Source organism: Colobus angolensis, unplaced genomic scaffold, assembly GCF_000951035.1.
Source record: "Colobus angolensis palliatus isolate OR3802 unplaced genomic scaffold, Cang.pa_1.0 Scaffold130, whole genome shotgun sequence".
NCBI classification, from domain to species: Eukaryota; Metazoa; Chordata; class Mammalia; order Primates; family Cercopithecidae; genus Colobus; species Colobus angolensis.
In genome coordinates this window covers 5,117,923-5,134,776 of record NW_012114253.1, presented here as the reverse complement: position 1 = coordinate 5,134,776, position 16,854 = coordinate 5,117,923, and the positions used below count along the sequence as shown (strand labels likewise).

Here is a 16,854-nt window from a genome sequence, read left to right as displayed (position 1 = left end):
AGTAGCTGGGACTACAGGCACGCACCACCATGCCCAGCTGATTTTCTTATTTTTATTTTATTTTATTTTTTCTCCCTTGGAGAGGCTTTTACCATATTGCCCAACCTGGTCTCGAACTCCTGACCTCAAGTGATCCTCCCGCCTCAGCCTCCCAAAGTGCTGGAGTTACAGGCATGAGCCACGTACCTGCTGGTCATCCCTTCTTAACATACTTCAATGCTTCAGGGATGTTCAACTTATTTTTCCTCCTGCCTGTTCCTTCTCAGAACACTTTGGAGCTCAGAGGAGCTCTTCCTGGTCCTTTGTCCCCCTGCTTTCAATCAGTGAAGTGTCTCGAGCTCAGGAGGCTGGTCACATGGCTCTAATGTTACCTATGGACAGGCTGCTCCCACAAACCCGACTTGGATATTGCCTAACCAGCATGATCGCTTGGGTATCTGACAGATGTCTGAAATGCAAATGGATTCTCTCTACTCCTGAAAACTTGTTTTTCTAGTAGTCCCTCCATCACAGTAGTAGGTAGCTCCATCCTTCTAGTGTACACCTTGGCATCACCTGACTCTTCTTACCCCACAGCAGTCTGAATCTTGTGAGTGTTACCTGATGTTTCGCCGGAATCCAGCAACTCATACTCCCAGTGTGCTCACCCTGGCTCAAGCCCCCATCCTTTCACCTGGGTTCACAGCCCAGACCTCCCAGTGGGGTTCATGCTGGCACCCTTGCCCTTCTGACTAGACCTCTAGCCTTGACCCAGCAGCCAGAGTGGCACATCTTTAAGTGGAATATTGGATAACGCCTTCCATCTGCTTCCATGTTGCTTGGATTAAAGCCAAAGTCACTGCCCACAGAACTACACAGTAACCCTGGGCTGCCTCTGTCTAAATTTACCACCTGCGAATCTTCCCCTGCGTCATCCTGCTCATTCTGCTCTGGGTGCTGTTGGTCACTCTAATCCTTGGCCTTGCCACCTGGGGCTTCCTATTTCCCCAGTGGGTCTTACCCTAGATGTTAACCCAGATTTTCTTGCCTCTTTCAGGTCTCTTTTCAAATGTCAACTTAGGCTTCCTTGATCATCTAAAACTGAAATACCCCCACTCCATTCCTTCTCCCATATCCCTCAGTGATTATTGCCATCAAACATGATAGATCTGCTCGCCCCTCCCCTGGTGCACACATTCGTGCTCATGTAAGCTCTAAAGAGACGAGGTCTCTGTCTTGCACGCTGCTAGATCCCTAGGACCTGGGGCAACCCAGTTCGCAGTGGGCATCTGGTCCCTGAGCATCTGCTGGCCAGGTGCTGATGATGTAACAGGAAACAAGTCCTACATTTGTGGCCCTGATGTTCCAGTTAGGAATCAGCATGTCAAATAAGAGCTGTGAACAAAAGACTGCATTAGAGTCACGTGGTTGTCCCTTGTGTGGTGGAAGGGATGGGAGTTGGTATGCTAAGGCGGCGGGGCAGTCCCTGTGACAGTACCTGGGCAAAAACCTAGATTCTTAAGTGTGTTTTTGTTTTGGGGGGGGGAGGAGAGGGGTTGTTTTTGGTTTTTTGTTTTGTTTTGAGATGGAGCCTCACTCTGTCACCCAGGCTGGAGTGCAGTGGCGCGATCTCTGCTCACTGCAATCTCCACCTCCTGGGTTCAAGCGATTATCCTGCTTCAGCTTTCTGAGTGGCTGGAACGACAGGCACCTGCCACCATAGCTGGCTAATTTTTGTATTTTTGGTAGAGACAAGGTTTTGCCATGTTGGTCATTCTGGTCTTGAACTCCTGATCTCAGGTGATCTGCCTGCCTTGGCCTCCCAAAGTGCTGGGGTTACAGGCATGAGCCACCATGCCCAGTTAATCCTCAAGTTTTAAAGGGGCCTAGAATTGTCATGTATTGAAATTTTATTTTTCTTTTTTTAGACAGAATCTTGCTCTGTCACCCAGGCTAAAATGCAGTGGTGTGATCTCAGTTCACTGCAACCTCCACCTCCCAAGCTCAAGTGACACTCCTGCCTCAGCCTCCCAAGAGGCTGGGACTACAGATGACCTCCACGATGCCTACCTAATTTTTGTATCTTTGGTAGAGATGAGGTTTCACCATGTTGCCCAGGCTGGTCTCGAACTCCTGACCTCAAGTGATCCATTCACCTCAGCCTCCCAAAGCGTTGGGATTACAGGAGTGAGCCACTGTGCCCAGCCATATTAAGCCTTTCCTACGTCTTGGAGCATAAAGTTTTCCAGAAGGCTAGAGAGGTAGACTTTGCAAGTAAGAATCACTTGGGTAGAGGCCAAAAGGCATGAGATGGCATGAGGACCATGATGGGCTTGTTTTGTGAGTTCCCGGGAGGTTTGGGGTAGACATGTGACTACTTGGACCTCTCCAGGCTTGCTGATGTGAAGTGTGAAGCTGTCACCTTTGAGGATGGTTTCTGCTTCTAAACTGATAGCATGCCAGAAAGGCTGGATACCCTGATGCCAGCCTTGGGCAGCCCCGCAGGAGATAACCTGTAACTTTGAGGTTCCATCTGGCAGGTCTAGGTGGCTGGGACACCCTTTTCTTCTTTTTCAGAGGTCTCTCTAGAGGTAGACATCTACCGCAGTGGGCAAGTTGAGATGTCAAGTGACAAACAGGCTAAGGTGAGTCTGCCAGCAAGAGGGGGCAGGGAAGGGATCCCTATAAGCCAAATCTGCCCACAGGCTCACTTGATCTGACCTTCCTAGTATCTAGCCAAATTGCTGTAACATTGCTGATGGATTAAATATGGGGGGTGGGGAAACAAACTGTCATGGTACAAGTCAGAGCTGATTAAATTTTCTTTTGTGAGGTTTTTGTTTTTTGTTTTTGATGGAATCTCCCTCTGTCACGCTGACTGGAGTACAGTGGCATGATCTTAGCTCACTGCAACCTCTGCCTCCCAGGTTCAAGCAATTCTCCTGCCTCAGCCTCTCAGTAACTGGGGTTACCAGCATGTGCTACCACACCCGGCTAATTTTTCTTTTACTTTCTTTTTTTTTTTTTTGAGAGAGTCTCACTCTGTTGCCCAGGCTAGAGTGCAGTGGCACAATCTCGGCTCATTGCAAGCTCCATCTCCCAGGTTCACGCCATCCTCCTGCCTCAGCCTCCCAAGTAGCTGGGACTACAGGTGCCTGCCACCACGCCTGGCTAATTTTTTTTGTATTTTTAGTAGAGATAGGGTTTCAGTGTTAGCCAGAATGGTCTCAAACTCCTGACCTCCAGTGGTCCGCCTGCCTCAGCCTCCCAAAGTACTGGGATCAGAATTGATTAAACCTCTACCTCACTAAAACAAAACTAGAATGTCTGGCAACTCTAGGCTCATGTCCTACCCTGGTTGTGGAGTCTCCTAGATGAGAGGATTAGCTGCTGCTGCCAGGTGGTACATCTCTTTTCCAGTTTGCCTCGTCCCTGATTCTCTGACCCTGAAATATGAGGTAGGTAACTGGTAACCCCAAACCTAGCTTCTTTCCCCTCCTCTTAGCCTCCTTACCTGATGTTACCTTCCTGTGCCTACAGATTCTTGACCTCACTGGTCCTGTTCCACAGGTCCCTGTGACTCTGGAGAAAGGCTTAGCTGGGCCTTTCTGCTATGAGGTGGCATCCGAGAAGCAGAGGATTTACTTGGCTCCTTCCTAAGCCAACGTTCCTATCTCATTTGCAGAAAAAATGGATCTGGGGTCCCAGCGGTTGGGGTGCCATCCTGCTTGTGAATTGCAACCCTGCTGATGTGGGCCAGCAGCCTGAGGACAAGAAAACCAAGAAAGTGATCTTTTCAGAGGGTAGGACCTCAGACTGTCTCTGCCTTTCCTTCTTGGTCTCAGCTCTTGCTGCCCCGCTTCTCAGCAAATACAGATTCCAGACTAATTTTCTCCACCCCCGCTCCCTCCCACCACCCCACACACCCTCTTCCCCAGTGCCCATGCCTGGGCTGATCGAATCTTTTGTCCTGGGCTGTAGATGTGTGATTGGGAAGAGAGGTCACATGGTGCCATGCAAAGAGCGTGGGTGGTTACAAACTTATTTCCTAGCTGTGAACTTGAGCACCCTAGCTTCCCTGATCTTGTTTCCCTATTTGTAAAATGGGGATGATACAGTTGCCCTCCCAACTGTATCAGTTGGCTGACAAGACTAAATGAAGACAACAGGGGTATATGCCCTGCTTTCTAAAAAGCCTCTCGTAGTCTGGGCCGGGAACTTTAGACTGTCTTGGGGAAAAATTGTCTTGGGGCTGGGTGTGGTGGCTCACGCTGTAATCTCAGCACTTTGGGAGGCCGAGGCGGGCAGATCACGAGGTCAGGAGATCAAGACCATCCTGGCTAATACGGTGAAACCCCGTCTCCACTAAAAATGCAAAAAATTAGCCAGGCGTGGTGGTGGGTGCCTGTAGTCCCAGCTACTTGGGAGGCTGAGGCAGGAGAATGGCATGAGCCTGGGAGGCTAAGCAGGCAGTGAGCCGAGATTGCACCACTGCACTCCAGCCTGGGTGACAGAGCAAGACTCCATCTCAAAAAAAAGAAAAATTGTCTTGGATCCTGACTTGTGGTTGAGACCAGGGTTCTGGGTCTTAGCTGTAGAATGGAATGTCTTGGTTCTTACTGAGGCTGGAGGTGAACCCTCACTGAACTGATCGAGGTAGGCCCTGTTCTGTTTGTGGGGACCATGGGATAAGTGCCATCCTCCCTCAAAAGGAGGCCCTGGGGTTTGCAGCTTGCCTGTAACCACCCAGAACAAGCAGCGAAGTGATAATGCTTCAGGCCTGGGCCCTAGCAAAAGGCAGGGGGTCCTTGGTGCTCTGTTCAAACTCCCGGCCCCTCTCTACTGCTCCTCCCTCCACCCCCAGAGTGCTGGCCTCCAGACATTTCTTAACTTTTGCTTTGTCTTTTGCCCAGAAATGAAGAATCTGTCCCAGATGACACTGAGTGTCCAAGGCCCCAGCTGTATCTTAAAGAAATATCGGCTAGTCCTCCATACCTCCAAGGAAGAGTCGAAGAAGGCGAGAGTCTACTGGCCCCAAAGTGAGTGTTCTTGTGCCAGCTCCAGCTTTGCCTGCTCTCGACGTGCCAGGCAAGTTGTGCCCACACCTCCTCCCAGCAAGGTCCCCGGCAGAAGCCTGCTGGAGACCTAGAGCTGCAGATGAGAGGCTACTGTGGCTGTACTTGTGTTTCTAGGATTCTCTGGCTGCCACCTCCACCATAGGCTGTCTGTACACATGGGTGAGTTATTGCACCTCTAAGCCACTTTCTCCACTTGTAAAATGGGGGTAGCTGTGCCTTCCCTGCAGGCTGGAAGAGGAGAGAGACATATTAGCTGAAACAGTAGCTATTGCCTTACACAGATTAGATCACAGCTCCCAATGACTCTTCTCAGGAGAATCCATCTTCACTCTAAACCAAGATCCACCATGTTAAATTCCCAGAAATCCGAGGCTAAAACCTAGAGTGGCGGCCATGGTAGCACCTGCATCCCAGCCACCACGCCGTCCACCACCCATCTTCAGCCCTCTCGCTGGGAGGCAGGTAGCACACCCTATTCTATAGATGGGGGACGGGTCAGGAGGTAGACATGCCCAACTCCAGCAAGAGCCTTGTGCGTCTTTTGACTTCCCTGAACTGACTCAGTACTTAGCGTACCTCTAAATCTCTCAATGAGAGCTAGCCCTCTGCTTCAGGAGGGACATGCCAGCATGCTTTTTTGGGCTTTGTTTTGTTTTTCCCCTTTGAGACAGGGTCTAGCTCAGTCATCCAGGCTGGAGTGCAGTAGTGTGATTACAGCTCACTGTAGACTTAGCTTCCTGGACTCAAGCAGTCTTCCCACCTAAGCTTCCCAAGTAGCTGGTATGACAGGTGTGTGCCACCACAACTGGCAATTCATTTTTCTTGTAGAGATGGGGTCTCACTTTGCCCAGACGAGTTTCAAACTCCTGGATGCAAACAATCCTCCTGCCTTGGCCTCCCAAAGTGCTGGAATTACAGGTGCAAGCTACTGCACCCGGCCCAACCTGCTACCTTCTCTTATAAACCATGCTTAGCTTCAGCTGGGCAATGCAGAGAGCCCTGTGGTCTATACTGTGCCCGTTGTCAGAGGGCACCATCTCTGTTGCCAGCATTGGAGAGTGTTTCTGCCACTTCCTGGCCTGCACTCTGGGGCCTTGGCTTCATCTCCTACTCCATTTCTTCGGCAGACCATAGGTCACAGCTGGATTTCCAAGTAGCCTGGGATTAGACAGGAAAGGTAGCCCAGCTTGGACGTGGCCATCTTACATGTGAGCCTAAGAAACCAGAGGTCTATGTCTAGTTCAGGCCACAAGGGCTACTCTGGCCCTGGGAAGCCTACCAATGCTGAAGTAGGTGGATTAGGCCAGGCGGGTCTTGGAATCCGACAGTTCGTGTAGCCTGCTAAGGATGCCATACTTCATCATGTGGATGGATCATAGCGAACTACTGGTTTCTTTATTGACAAAGCTTATTCAGGCTGGGCGCGGTGGCTCATGCCTGTAATCTCAACACTTTGGGAGGCCAAGGCAGACATCACCTGAGGTCAGGCGTTCGAGAACAGCCTAGACAACATGTAGAAACCCTGTCTCTACTAAAAATACAAAAATTAGCTGGGCATGGTAGCGGGTATGCCCGCCAGCTACTCGGGAGGCTGAGACAGGAGAATTGCATGAACCCGAAAGGCAGAGGTTGTAGTCAGTCGAGATCACGCCACTGTATTCCAGCCTGTGTGAGACTCAAAAAAATAATTTTTAAAAAAAGCTTATTCAATAATCTAGGGGCTGGGCATAGGGCTCATGCCTATAATCCCAACACTTTGGGAGGCCAAGGCGGGCCCAGCCCGGCCAACATGGAAAAACCCTATCTCTACTAAAAACTACAAAAATGAGCTGGGCATTGTGATGTATGCCTGTAATCCCAGCTACTCAGGAGGCCAAGGTAGGAGTGAACCCAGGAGGCAGAGGCTACAGTGAGCCAACATTACACCACTGCACTCCAGGCTGGGTGACAGAGTACAACTCTGTCCCAAAAAAACAAAAAAGCGTATTCAACAATCTAGGGTAGGGCAACACAGCATGTTATGTTTTAACAGGCCCTCCAGGTGACTCTGAAACATGCTAAAGCTTGAATCACAAAAAAAGCAAGAGTCTGAAAAGTTTGCAGAAGAATAGAAAGCCAGAATACAGGGTTCTAGAACCAGGCTGGGTGTGGTGGCTCACACCTGTAATCCCAGCACTTTGGGAGACCAAGACAGGAGGATTACTTGGGCACAGGAATTCAAGACTAGCCTTGGCAACACAGTGAGACCCTGTGTCTCTAAGATAAAAGATTATTTTTATAAAGAATCCTGGCCAGGTGTGGTGGCTCATGCCTGTAATCCCAGCACTTTGAGAGGCCAAGACTGGTATATCACTTGAGGTAAGGAGTTTGAGACCAGCCTGGCCAACATGGTAAACCATCTGCTAAAAATACCAAAATTAGCTGGGTGTGGTGGCGCTAGCTTATAATCCTAGCTACTCTTGTAATCCTAGCTACTCGGGAGACTGAGTGGGGAGGATCATGTGAACCCAGAGGCAGAGGCTGCAGTGAGCTGACATTGCACCACTGCACTCCAGCCTGGGTGAAGTAAGGCAGTGGCCAACCCTGGCAAATGCTGTTGATAGACTAAGATGCCTAAGTCACAATCCTCAGAATGGCGGTCATTAGTGACTCTGATAAGAACGGTGAAAAGTCAGGTTGAAATGGGTAGGCACAGTAAATCTAGGCCACGGAAAGAATCCTCGGTAAAGGGAGACTTTTGGTGGTAATTATGGGGGGCTGGCACGCAGTCGAGCGTGTCTGAAGCTGGTAGTACATGGGCAGATGTGTAGCTGGAACTGATCCAACAGGGGTAGGGAAATGGATCCTAGGGGAAGATCTGAGAAGTTTGCAGAGGGATAGAAAGCCAGAAGACAAGGTTCTAAACAGGCTGGACGTGGTGGCTCACACCTGTAATCCCGGCACTTTGGGAGGCCAAGGCAGGAGGATCGCCTTTAGGACTATGGAATACAGACGAGTCTGTGGACAGGAATGAGACAATAGTGTTTGAGTAGTGGTTGTGGCTTGCCTAAGGTCTGGTCGTAGCCTGAAATGAGGCCTTTGGGTGTGATGGTTTTCTCCAGCTCCTCAGGTGCAAGAATGAGCTTTAAAGACCTGGTGTGACCAGAATGGAGGTTTCCCAGGAAAACAAACTAGAAAAGGGTGTGGGAGTGGACAGTGTGCATAAGAGAGGATGTAGTGATGGGTTTTTGAGCTCTGAGAAGGGTCAAAGGGAAGTGAGGATGAAGGGTGAGGATCGGTAGGAGGATCTGGGACTGAGACTGGGGACTCGCTAGGGTGGGTGCATACGTGAGTTAAACAGATCGGAAGGCATTGAGTCTGCCTTGGAGGTGGCATCTAGTCTGTGTTATGACCATTGTAATAGATGTCTAAGGTGGTACAGAACCCAGGTTCATTGAAATAAGGTTGAAGAGAGATCAAAATGTCTGAATGTTCTAGTCCATTGTCAGATACCAGTGACACAACAGCAGTGGAGGCAAGTGGTGCTAGAACAATCCACGAAGGATGGAGAGGATGACATCATCCCCAAAAGAAAGGGGATAGCTGGCGTTATCTGATAGTCAGCACTTCATAGGAACTGGGATTCTTGAGGAATAGAGAAATGGCCTGAAAGTGCCAGTGAAGAACCAAGAAGGGTACCTGCCTTCCTGTAGGTCCAGCAGTACATAGCAGGTAGGAAAAAGCTCAGCTCAAATCATCAGTATTTGCTCTGTGCCCTGAGGATCCAGCTCTGGAAGAATAAACCATGTTACCTGCTCTCAGAGCCTGCTACGAAAGATGAACAGATAGCCAAGGACCCAGCAGAAGCTGGAGGGAGCCCTTTAAGATGCCCCCAGTGTGGGTAGGGAGAGTTTGAGGTAGCTAAGGCCTCCTGGGCAGCTCTGTGAGGACTGAGGGCAGGAAGGGCCTTCCAGGCAGAGGCAATTGTTGTGTGTGCCTGGGTCGCAGGGCTTCTGGTCTTCTTCATGCTTCTTTTTAATGGGAACAACAAATGCCTGCCCTGAAGGGTCCTGAGGATGTGAGGCCACGAGCCTGAAACACCTACCACAGCTACTAGCAAAGAGAGTAAGCCCACAGCGAAATGTTAGCTATGCTTCAGCTTCACAACAAACTAGCTATAAGAAGGTCCCCGAGAGGGTCAACCACAGGACAGACAGCCAGTAGCGGCTTGTGGCAAACAGACTGTGACCCTCTCACCCTTACTGCCTGGTGGTGAATCACCCTTGGGTGGAATGGCCACAGGGAGCCCAGGTCCCCAGAACAGGAGCAGGCCCTAGGTGTGGAGAAGTTCTTGGGCTGGGTGCCGTGAGCCGGCTGATGCTATAGCAGGTCAAGAGGGCTGTGTCTGCACTAGGAAGCTGCAGGGGTTCCTGGGGGAAGATTGCCTTGTCTGCTCTTGCCCCTTGAGGCCTGGCTCAGGGCTGGTGAAGCCTCTAGGTAGATGAGAAGTAGGAAACCAGCACAGGAATGGTTCTGGTGGGCCCAGTTCCCTCACAGCCAGCAGCAGGACTGAGGCTGGGCCTGTAACCAGCATCCCCAGGGCCTCCAAGGAGGGGCTGCAGAGGAACTGCAGATGCAGAGTCCATCGGGAGGGCTGCTGGGGCCCGGACCCAGGGCAGTGCCTGACCGGTGGCAGCCATGGCCACAGCTGCAGCCATCTGCTGGCACGTTGGAAGAGCTAGAGATGGAGGCAGCTGGCAGTGCTGTGGAGAAGGTCTGAGGATGCTACAGTTCCTGGATCTCTTGGGGTTCTGGTGGCCAAGGTAAATCTAGCTTAGGATTCCCTGAAATAAGAAATCACCTGGAATCTTAAGCAGAAACAGCCATCATCAGGCCTACAGCTGCCACATCGGGAACAGATAAAGAGGACAGGCCAGGAAAGAGGAGGTTCTAGTGACCCAGGTGGGAGAAGCTTGGGTCAGGGTAATTTCTGGCCTAGAACATGGACAGACTTGGGCTGGATGCAGTGGCTTATGCCTGTAATCCCAGCACTTCGGGAGGCTGAGGCAGGTGGATTGCCTGAGCTCAGGAGTTGGAGACCGGCCTGGGCAACGTGGTAAAACCCCATCTCTACTAAAAATACAAAAAACTAGCCGGGCATGGTGGCGGGCGCCTGTAATCCCAGCTACTCGGGAGGCTGAGGCAAGAGAATCTCTTGAACCCGGGAGGTGGAGGTTGAAGTGAGCCGAGATAGCGCTGCTGCACTCTAGCCTGCTCAACAGAGCAGGACTCCATCTCAAAAAAAAAAAAAAAAAAAAACCAAACCTTAGGATCTAGTTAGCAAATGACAACTACCACGTGTGGTCAACTTCCTTCTGATCTCTTCTGTGCATGGTTTTGTATTTAATGACCTAAAACTAGGAGAGAGTCTTAACATGTATAATCATAAGAACACATGGTTTCTGGTCGGGCGCGGTGGCTCAAGCCTGTAATCCCAGCACTTTGGGAGGCCGAGACGGGCGGATTACGAGGTCAGGAGATCGAGACCATCCTGGCTAACACGGTGAAACCCCGTCTTTACTAAAAAAAAAAAAAAAAAAAAAAAACTAGCCGGGCGAGGGGGCCAGCACCTGTAGTCCCAGCTACTCAGGAGGCTGAGGCAGGAGAATGGCGGAAACCCGGGAGGTGGAGCTTGCAATGAGCTGAGATCCGGCCACTGCACTCCAGCCTGGGCGACAAAGCGAGACTGTCTCAAAAAAAAAAAAAACACGTGGTTTCTTCAGAAACCTTGATGGAGGCATGATCCATCCAATAAATGGTTCTCACTGACCTTTCTAGCATCGGTAAGTGTCTGATCTTTTTCAGATGAGGCTGCCGAGCCCAGCCTGGGAGAGTTTCTCACCTTTAGGACTTTATGATATTATCACAGGAGTTGGATTCATGGCTCAAAATACAGAACCACTTACCCTGAGGCTTCATACCAGGCAGGAGGCATGAAGGCATGCCTTCATAACCTGAGCTCCAACTCCTGGTGTGTGATAGGTCTTCAAGGAACATTGGTAGAGAACTGGCCGTTGCTTGTATCCAAACATCTGATTGTCTACCAAGCCCTGAAGGCTAGAAACAGGGACAGCCAAGCCAGTTCAGCTCCAGCCCTAGCCCTCCTGGAACTCACAGCCTTGCCTCTGATACAAGGAATAAGCTGGTACCTTGACCATCAAATGTGGTGACTGGCACCAGGTTACTTCAGTGGCTGGTCCATCCCTTCTTTCTCTCCTAGAAGACAACTCCAGTATCTTTGAGTTGGTGCTGGGGCCTGGCCAGCACGCCTATACCTTGGCCCTCCTTGGGAACCACTTGAAAGAGACCTTCTACGTTGAAGCTATAGCGTTCCCATCCGCCGAATTCTCGGGCCTCATCTCCTACTCTGCGTCCCTGGTGGAGGAGTCTCAAGACCCGGTATGTCCCCACAACAGATGGGTCCTTGGGCTAGGATGCTCCGGTGGGGGAAAAGGCATCTCCCACAGTGGGCAGAGCTCGAGGTTTGCTGGGGCAGAGCTGCAGAAGGCAGGTGGGGCCCAGCTGGGGGCCGGGCTGAAGGGCCAGAACCCTGGGGGTTAGAGGGGAGGGAGTAAATGTGGAAGCAGGTTGCTAACAGGACCTCGTCTTGTTGCAGTCAATTCCAGAGACTCTGCTGTACAAAGACACGGTGGTGTTCCGGGTGGCTCCCTGCGTCTTCATTCCCTGCACTCAGGTGCCTCTGGAGGTTTACCTGTGCAGGTGAGAGACCCTCAGGCTGACTGTGCCAGGTGGTTCTCATAACTGGCACCCTCTTTTTGTATGAGGGTGGGGTGGGGAAAGATGATTAGGACCTCTCACCAGGAGAGTTGAAACACTTCTGTCTGAGCTGTCTGGACCTGCCCCAAGACAGTCTAATACATGCCTGAATATTCCCAAAGCTGGGCATGGAACAGTGAATGAGACAGTCCCCCAGTTATGTTAGGGTCAAACGGCATGGTTTTAAACGGTACCAAGTGCTCTAAAGCAGGGTGAAGAATGGAGAGGTCAGGATGAGAACCTGTCTCAGGGATGATGAGACTCCTATGGAGCCAGAGAACAGGTGAGCCCAGGAAGGGGAGGTGTGGGGATGGGTGAAAGGAGCCAGAGACCTGTGGGCTCTGAGTGTTAGGATGCGGTATCTGGGGCCATACGTATTCTAAATACAGTGGTGAAAGCTTTGTCACCTGGATACCTGCAGGAAGATGGTACTGCTCACCCACTGCCACTTACAGGCCCTGGTTCCTTTCAGTCTTGTTATACTTTCCCCTGGGGTGGCTGCCACCTCTATGGAGGCTGGGTACACACATCCTCGGTCTAGGCCTGGGCCCTAGGAGGGAGAAAGAGCCAAGATCTGGGCGCTGCAACCTATTGTTGCTGCTAGTGGTCTGGAAGTCTCCGGAACCACCTCATGTGCCAAAAGCCTGAACACGCACGGGGCCACGTTCGGCTTCAGGGAATCCAGGTACAGTCTCTAGCCATGTAGCCACATGCCTAAGGAGAAAAGGAGAAAGGATCCTGAAGGTAGAATGGTGGGAAGCCAAGGGTTCTGTCTGCATGATCACTCTGGCCACGTGGAAAGTCAGGTACAAATAAAAGGTGGGAGACCAGTCTAGACACAGCATGGCTCAAGCCAGGGTGGCAAGAGCAGCCATTAGAGTTGGGATTGGTCTGCAGGCAAGACATCCCCGCCCCACTTGTTCCACACCAGCCACCTCTAGATTACTTCTACCGCGTTGCCCTTTATTGCAAATTCCTTCTGTGAAGGCTGTCTTTGTTTTTTAAAGTAGGTAAAGGATAATGTTGATGGAACCACTCTAGCAGGGATGGGAAACACTAATAGGAAAAGGTAGCCAGTGTGGTGGCTCACACCTATAATCTCAGCACTTTGGAAGGCTGAGGCAGGAGGATCACCTGAGGGTCAGAAGTTCGAGACCAGCCTGGCCAACATGGTGAAACCCAGTCTCCACTAAAAATAGAAAAATTAGCCACATGTGGTACATGCCTGTAATCCCAGCCATTCAGTGAGGCTGAGGCAGATTCACCACATTGCTTGAACCCAGGAGGCAGAGGTTGCAGTGAGCTGAAATAGCCCCACTGCACTGCAGCCTGGGAAACAAGAGCAAAACTCATAAAAATAAAAATAAAAATTGCCAGGTATGGTGGTTCATGCCTGTAATCCCAGCACTTTGGGAAGCTGAGGCAGGCAGATCACCTGAGGTCAAGAGTTCAAGACCAGCCTGGCCAATATGGTAAAACCCCATCTCTACTAAAGGTACAAAAACAATTAGCCAGGCATGGTGGTGCACCCCAGTAATCCCAGCTGCTCGGAAGGCTGAGGCAGGAGAATCTCTTGAACCCAGAAGGTGGAGGTTGCAGTGAGCAGAGATTATACCCCCGTACTCCAGCTTGGGTGACAGAGTAAGATTCCATCTCAAAAAAAAAAAAAAAAAAAAAGACTTCTACCCCTCTTCCAGGCTCAGTGGGTGTAGAAGCCAGACAGTTCTTCCAGGGGAGGGCTGCTGGGGAGTGTGGTCCTCAGAGGAATACCAGGTTTCAGGATGAGAAGGTAAAAATCTCAGAAGGTCTGATGGAATTCTGATGGCAGATACAAAAGACATAAAGCAGAGAGATTTGGTATCTCAAGTATTTGAAGACAGGGGTTTCTCATTCACAGAGGGTATCTACTTGTTCAAGGAAACCCAAGTCTTCCATACAGTGTGGTATTCAGGCATGGTTTGACCCAGGAGAGCTGCATATGACCTGCAAGACTGGGTCTACACTCCCTTCCGCCAATAAGCCTCAGACTGTTCTAGACCTTGTCAGGCTGGTAGCTCCCTGTGGCTTTGCATAGACCCAAGAAATAGGTTCTTTGGAGCAGTAGCATAGATACTATGAATGTGCTATGCCAGCAGTTACATTGCTTTATTCTATTAGTAGCAACATGAGCTTTAGACCTGAAGCTGGACTAGAGTCCCAATTTTGGTATTTCCCAATACTAGGGCCTTGCTGACCTCCAACTTTTGAGAACCCATTCGTTTCAGACAAGTGTTTTGTTTTTTTGTTTTTATTTTTTATTTTTGAGATGGAATCTTGCTCTGTTGCCCAGACTGGAGTGCAGTGGTATGATCTTGACTCACTGCAGCCTCTGCCTCCCGGGTTCCAGCAATTCTCCTGCCTCAGCCTCCCAAGTAGCTGTGGGATTACAGGCACGTGCCACCACACCCAGCTAATTTCTGTATTTCTAGTAGAGATGGGGTTTCACCATGTTGGCCAGGCTGGTCTCAAACTCCCAATCTCAGGTGATCTACCCCCCACGGCCTCCCAAACTGCTAGGACTACAGGCGTGAGCCACCACACACGGCCAGATGAGTGGTCTTAACATCAGCCTCACTCACTGCTGTTTCCCTTCGAGGAAGGGATGTCCACAGTAGATCTGTGAGCCTGATGCTGTGCACGATGCTTGAAGATCCCAGGGCTCAAGACCCACCCCATGCCACACATACAAAAATGACAACCTTCTTGGCCATCTCAAGGGTGGGGTACCCAGCTTCATGGCTTCTCAGGACAAAAATACAGCCCCCTTGGGTAGAGAGTCAGCTAATACCTTTGGATAGGCTGAGGCAGGAGAGCCCGGGGGAGTCCCCAAATTCCCTGGGATAGAAGGGTACTTGCAGGCCGGGCACAGTGACTCACACCTATAATCTCAGGACTTTGGGACGCCGAGGTGGGTGGATCACCTGAGGTCAGGAGTTTGAGACCAGCCTGGCCAACGTGGTGAAACCCCATGTCTACTAGAAATAGAAAAATTAGCCAGGCGTGGTGGCGGGGGCCTATAGTCCCAGCTACTGGGCAGCGGAGAGGAGGCGATGAGGCAGGAGATTCGCTTGAATCCAGGAGACAGAGGTTGCAGTGAGTCAGATCATGCCACTGCACTCCAGCCTAGGTGACAGAATGAGCCTGTCTCAAAAAAGGAAGGGTATGTGCAGAATCTGACCGAAGGGTATAAACAGAGCAGGCCTTGGTTACCAGGGAAGGGGCTGCCACTGGCACTTCCCAACCTGGCTCTGGGCAAAGCTGAGTGGCATTGGACAAGATGGGCTCTGAGCTTCTGGCTTGTGCTGAGGTCAGGGGATGGCTGCTCTGTTGACCTCACGGGCAGGGATGTAACCTCCTGGTGAGAAGGAGGTGTTCTCCCTCTGCTGGCACAGGGAGGTCATAACTTTACAGTAAGGGAGCTGTGAAAGTCTTCCCAGAACTGGCTTCTCTCCCACGGCAGAGAGCTGCAGCTGCAGGGTTTTGTGGACACAGTGACGGAGCTGAGTGAGAAGAGCAACAGCCAGGTGGCATCTGTCTATGAGGACCCCAACCGCCTGGGCAGGTGGCTCCAGGTAACACCCCACCTGGGAAACCCCCTGTAGGGGAGGGAGGGGTGAGGGGACTCAGCATTTGCCACCTAAGAGGAACTTCACAGACTTCTGGCTAACCTTAAAGACTGAAGCCTTGATAGAGGTGGCCCTGTTCTTAGGACTTCAGTGGAGGCTCAGATGAGGATTTGCCTGAGTCATGTCCACTAAGGAATAGAGTTTAGAGTCTAACCTCCTTCCCACTCCAGAATGGACATGTGTTCAAGACCACAGAACCCTAACCCCCAGGCCCCAGAAGGCTCTGACGCCTTTGGCTAAGGCTGTGAGAGCTGGGCCACTGCCCTGGGGTCCCGCCTGACTCTGGCACAGCACCAAATCTAAAGCCCCGGTCAGCCTTCAGTTCTAGAGCTCTGTCCTCTGTAGATGAGTGATCGTCACGTGCTAGGCGCACTATCCTGAGCACCAGAGATAAATTGGAACATATGCTGTCCCATGTTAGCAAGGATAGAACTTTTAAGTGCTATGAAAGTTAGAGAATGAGATGATACCATGAGTCATTAGACCAAACGAGGCAGTTCAAGAATAGTCGGGAAAATCTACAAATGAAACTTAAGGAAACAAGGAGCTGGCCATGCAGAGATTGGGGTAGAAGTGGCCAGGATTAAAAGTCGGAGTCCCTGGCTGGGTGTGGTGGCTCACGCCTGTAATCCCAACACTTTGGGAGGCTGAGGCAGGCAGATCACTTGAGGTCAGGAGTTTAAAAACAGCATGGAAAACATGGCAAAATACTGTCTCTACTAAAAATACAAAAATCAGCCGAACGTGGTGGCGCGCGCCTGTAGTCTGCACCCACTCGGGTCGCTGAGGCAGGAGAATCGCTTGAACCCAGGAGGTGGAGGTTGCAGTACGCCCAGATCACACCACTGGCACTCCAGCCTGGATGACAGACTGTCTCCAAAAACAAAAAAGTGGGGATGTGCTTGGAGGTCTTGAAGAGGGCTGGTGCAGCCAATCACAGTGAACAAAGGTGAGAGGCAGGGTTACCACCTGGTTAAGGTACCTTTTCAGCTACAGGCAAACAAGAGACACTCAAAAAGCATGAATCGGGAATGAAAGGTTACAGTTTAGGTTTTCAAAAGACCCCTCTGGCTAAGATACAGGGAGCAAATCTTAAGAGTGGGCAAGAATAGAAGGAAAACTGGAAGGCGTTGCAGTGGCGTAGGGTGGAGACACGGTGGTTTTCTGAGGGGCACCAGTGCAGAGCTGGCTCAGAATGTAAGCCAGTAACTTGTTAATGGATCCTTTACAGAAGAAGAAAGGAAGAATCTGGATGCTCAAGTCTCTGTCGCCCAAGTTAGAGTGCAGTGGCACGATCTCAGCTCCACTGCAGCCTC

The 16,854-nt window shown here is 50.9% G+C and overlaps 1 protein-coding gene across 1 annotated transcript in view; it reads left to right on the top strand.

The window, feature by feature from the left end:
• The window catches only part of PADI6 (peptidyl arginine deiminase, type VI), a 31,417-nt gene that overhangs the window by 6,506 nt on the left and 8,057 nt on the right, over window positions 1-16,854 (top strand). The window contains exons 4-9 of the mRNA XM_011934052.1: window positions 2,557-2,624; window positions 3,665-3,782; window positions 4,893-5,018; window positions 11,317-11,495; window positions 11,713-11,816; window positions 15,373-15,484. Of these exons, the coding sequence (XP_011789442.1) occupies window positions 2,557-2,624; window positions 3,665-3,782; window positions 4,893-5,018; window positions 11,317-11,495; window positions 11,713-11,816; window positions 15,373-15,484 (707 nt within the window). The remainder of the gene's footprint in view (window positions 1-2,556; window positions 2,625-3,664; window positions 3,783-4,892; window positions 5,019-11,316; window positions 11,496-11,712; window positions 11,817-15,372; window positions 15,485-16,854) is intronic.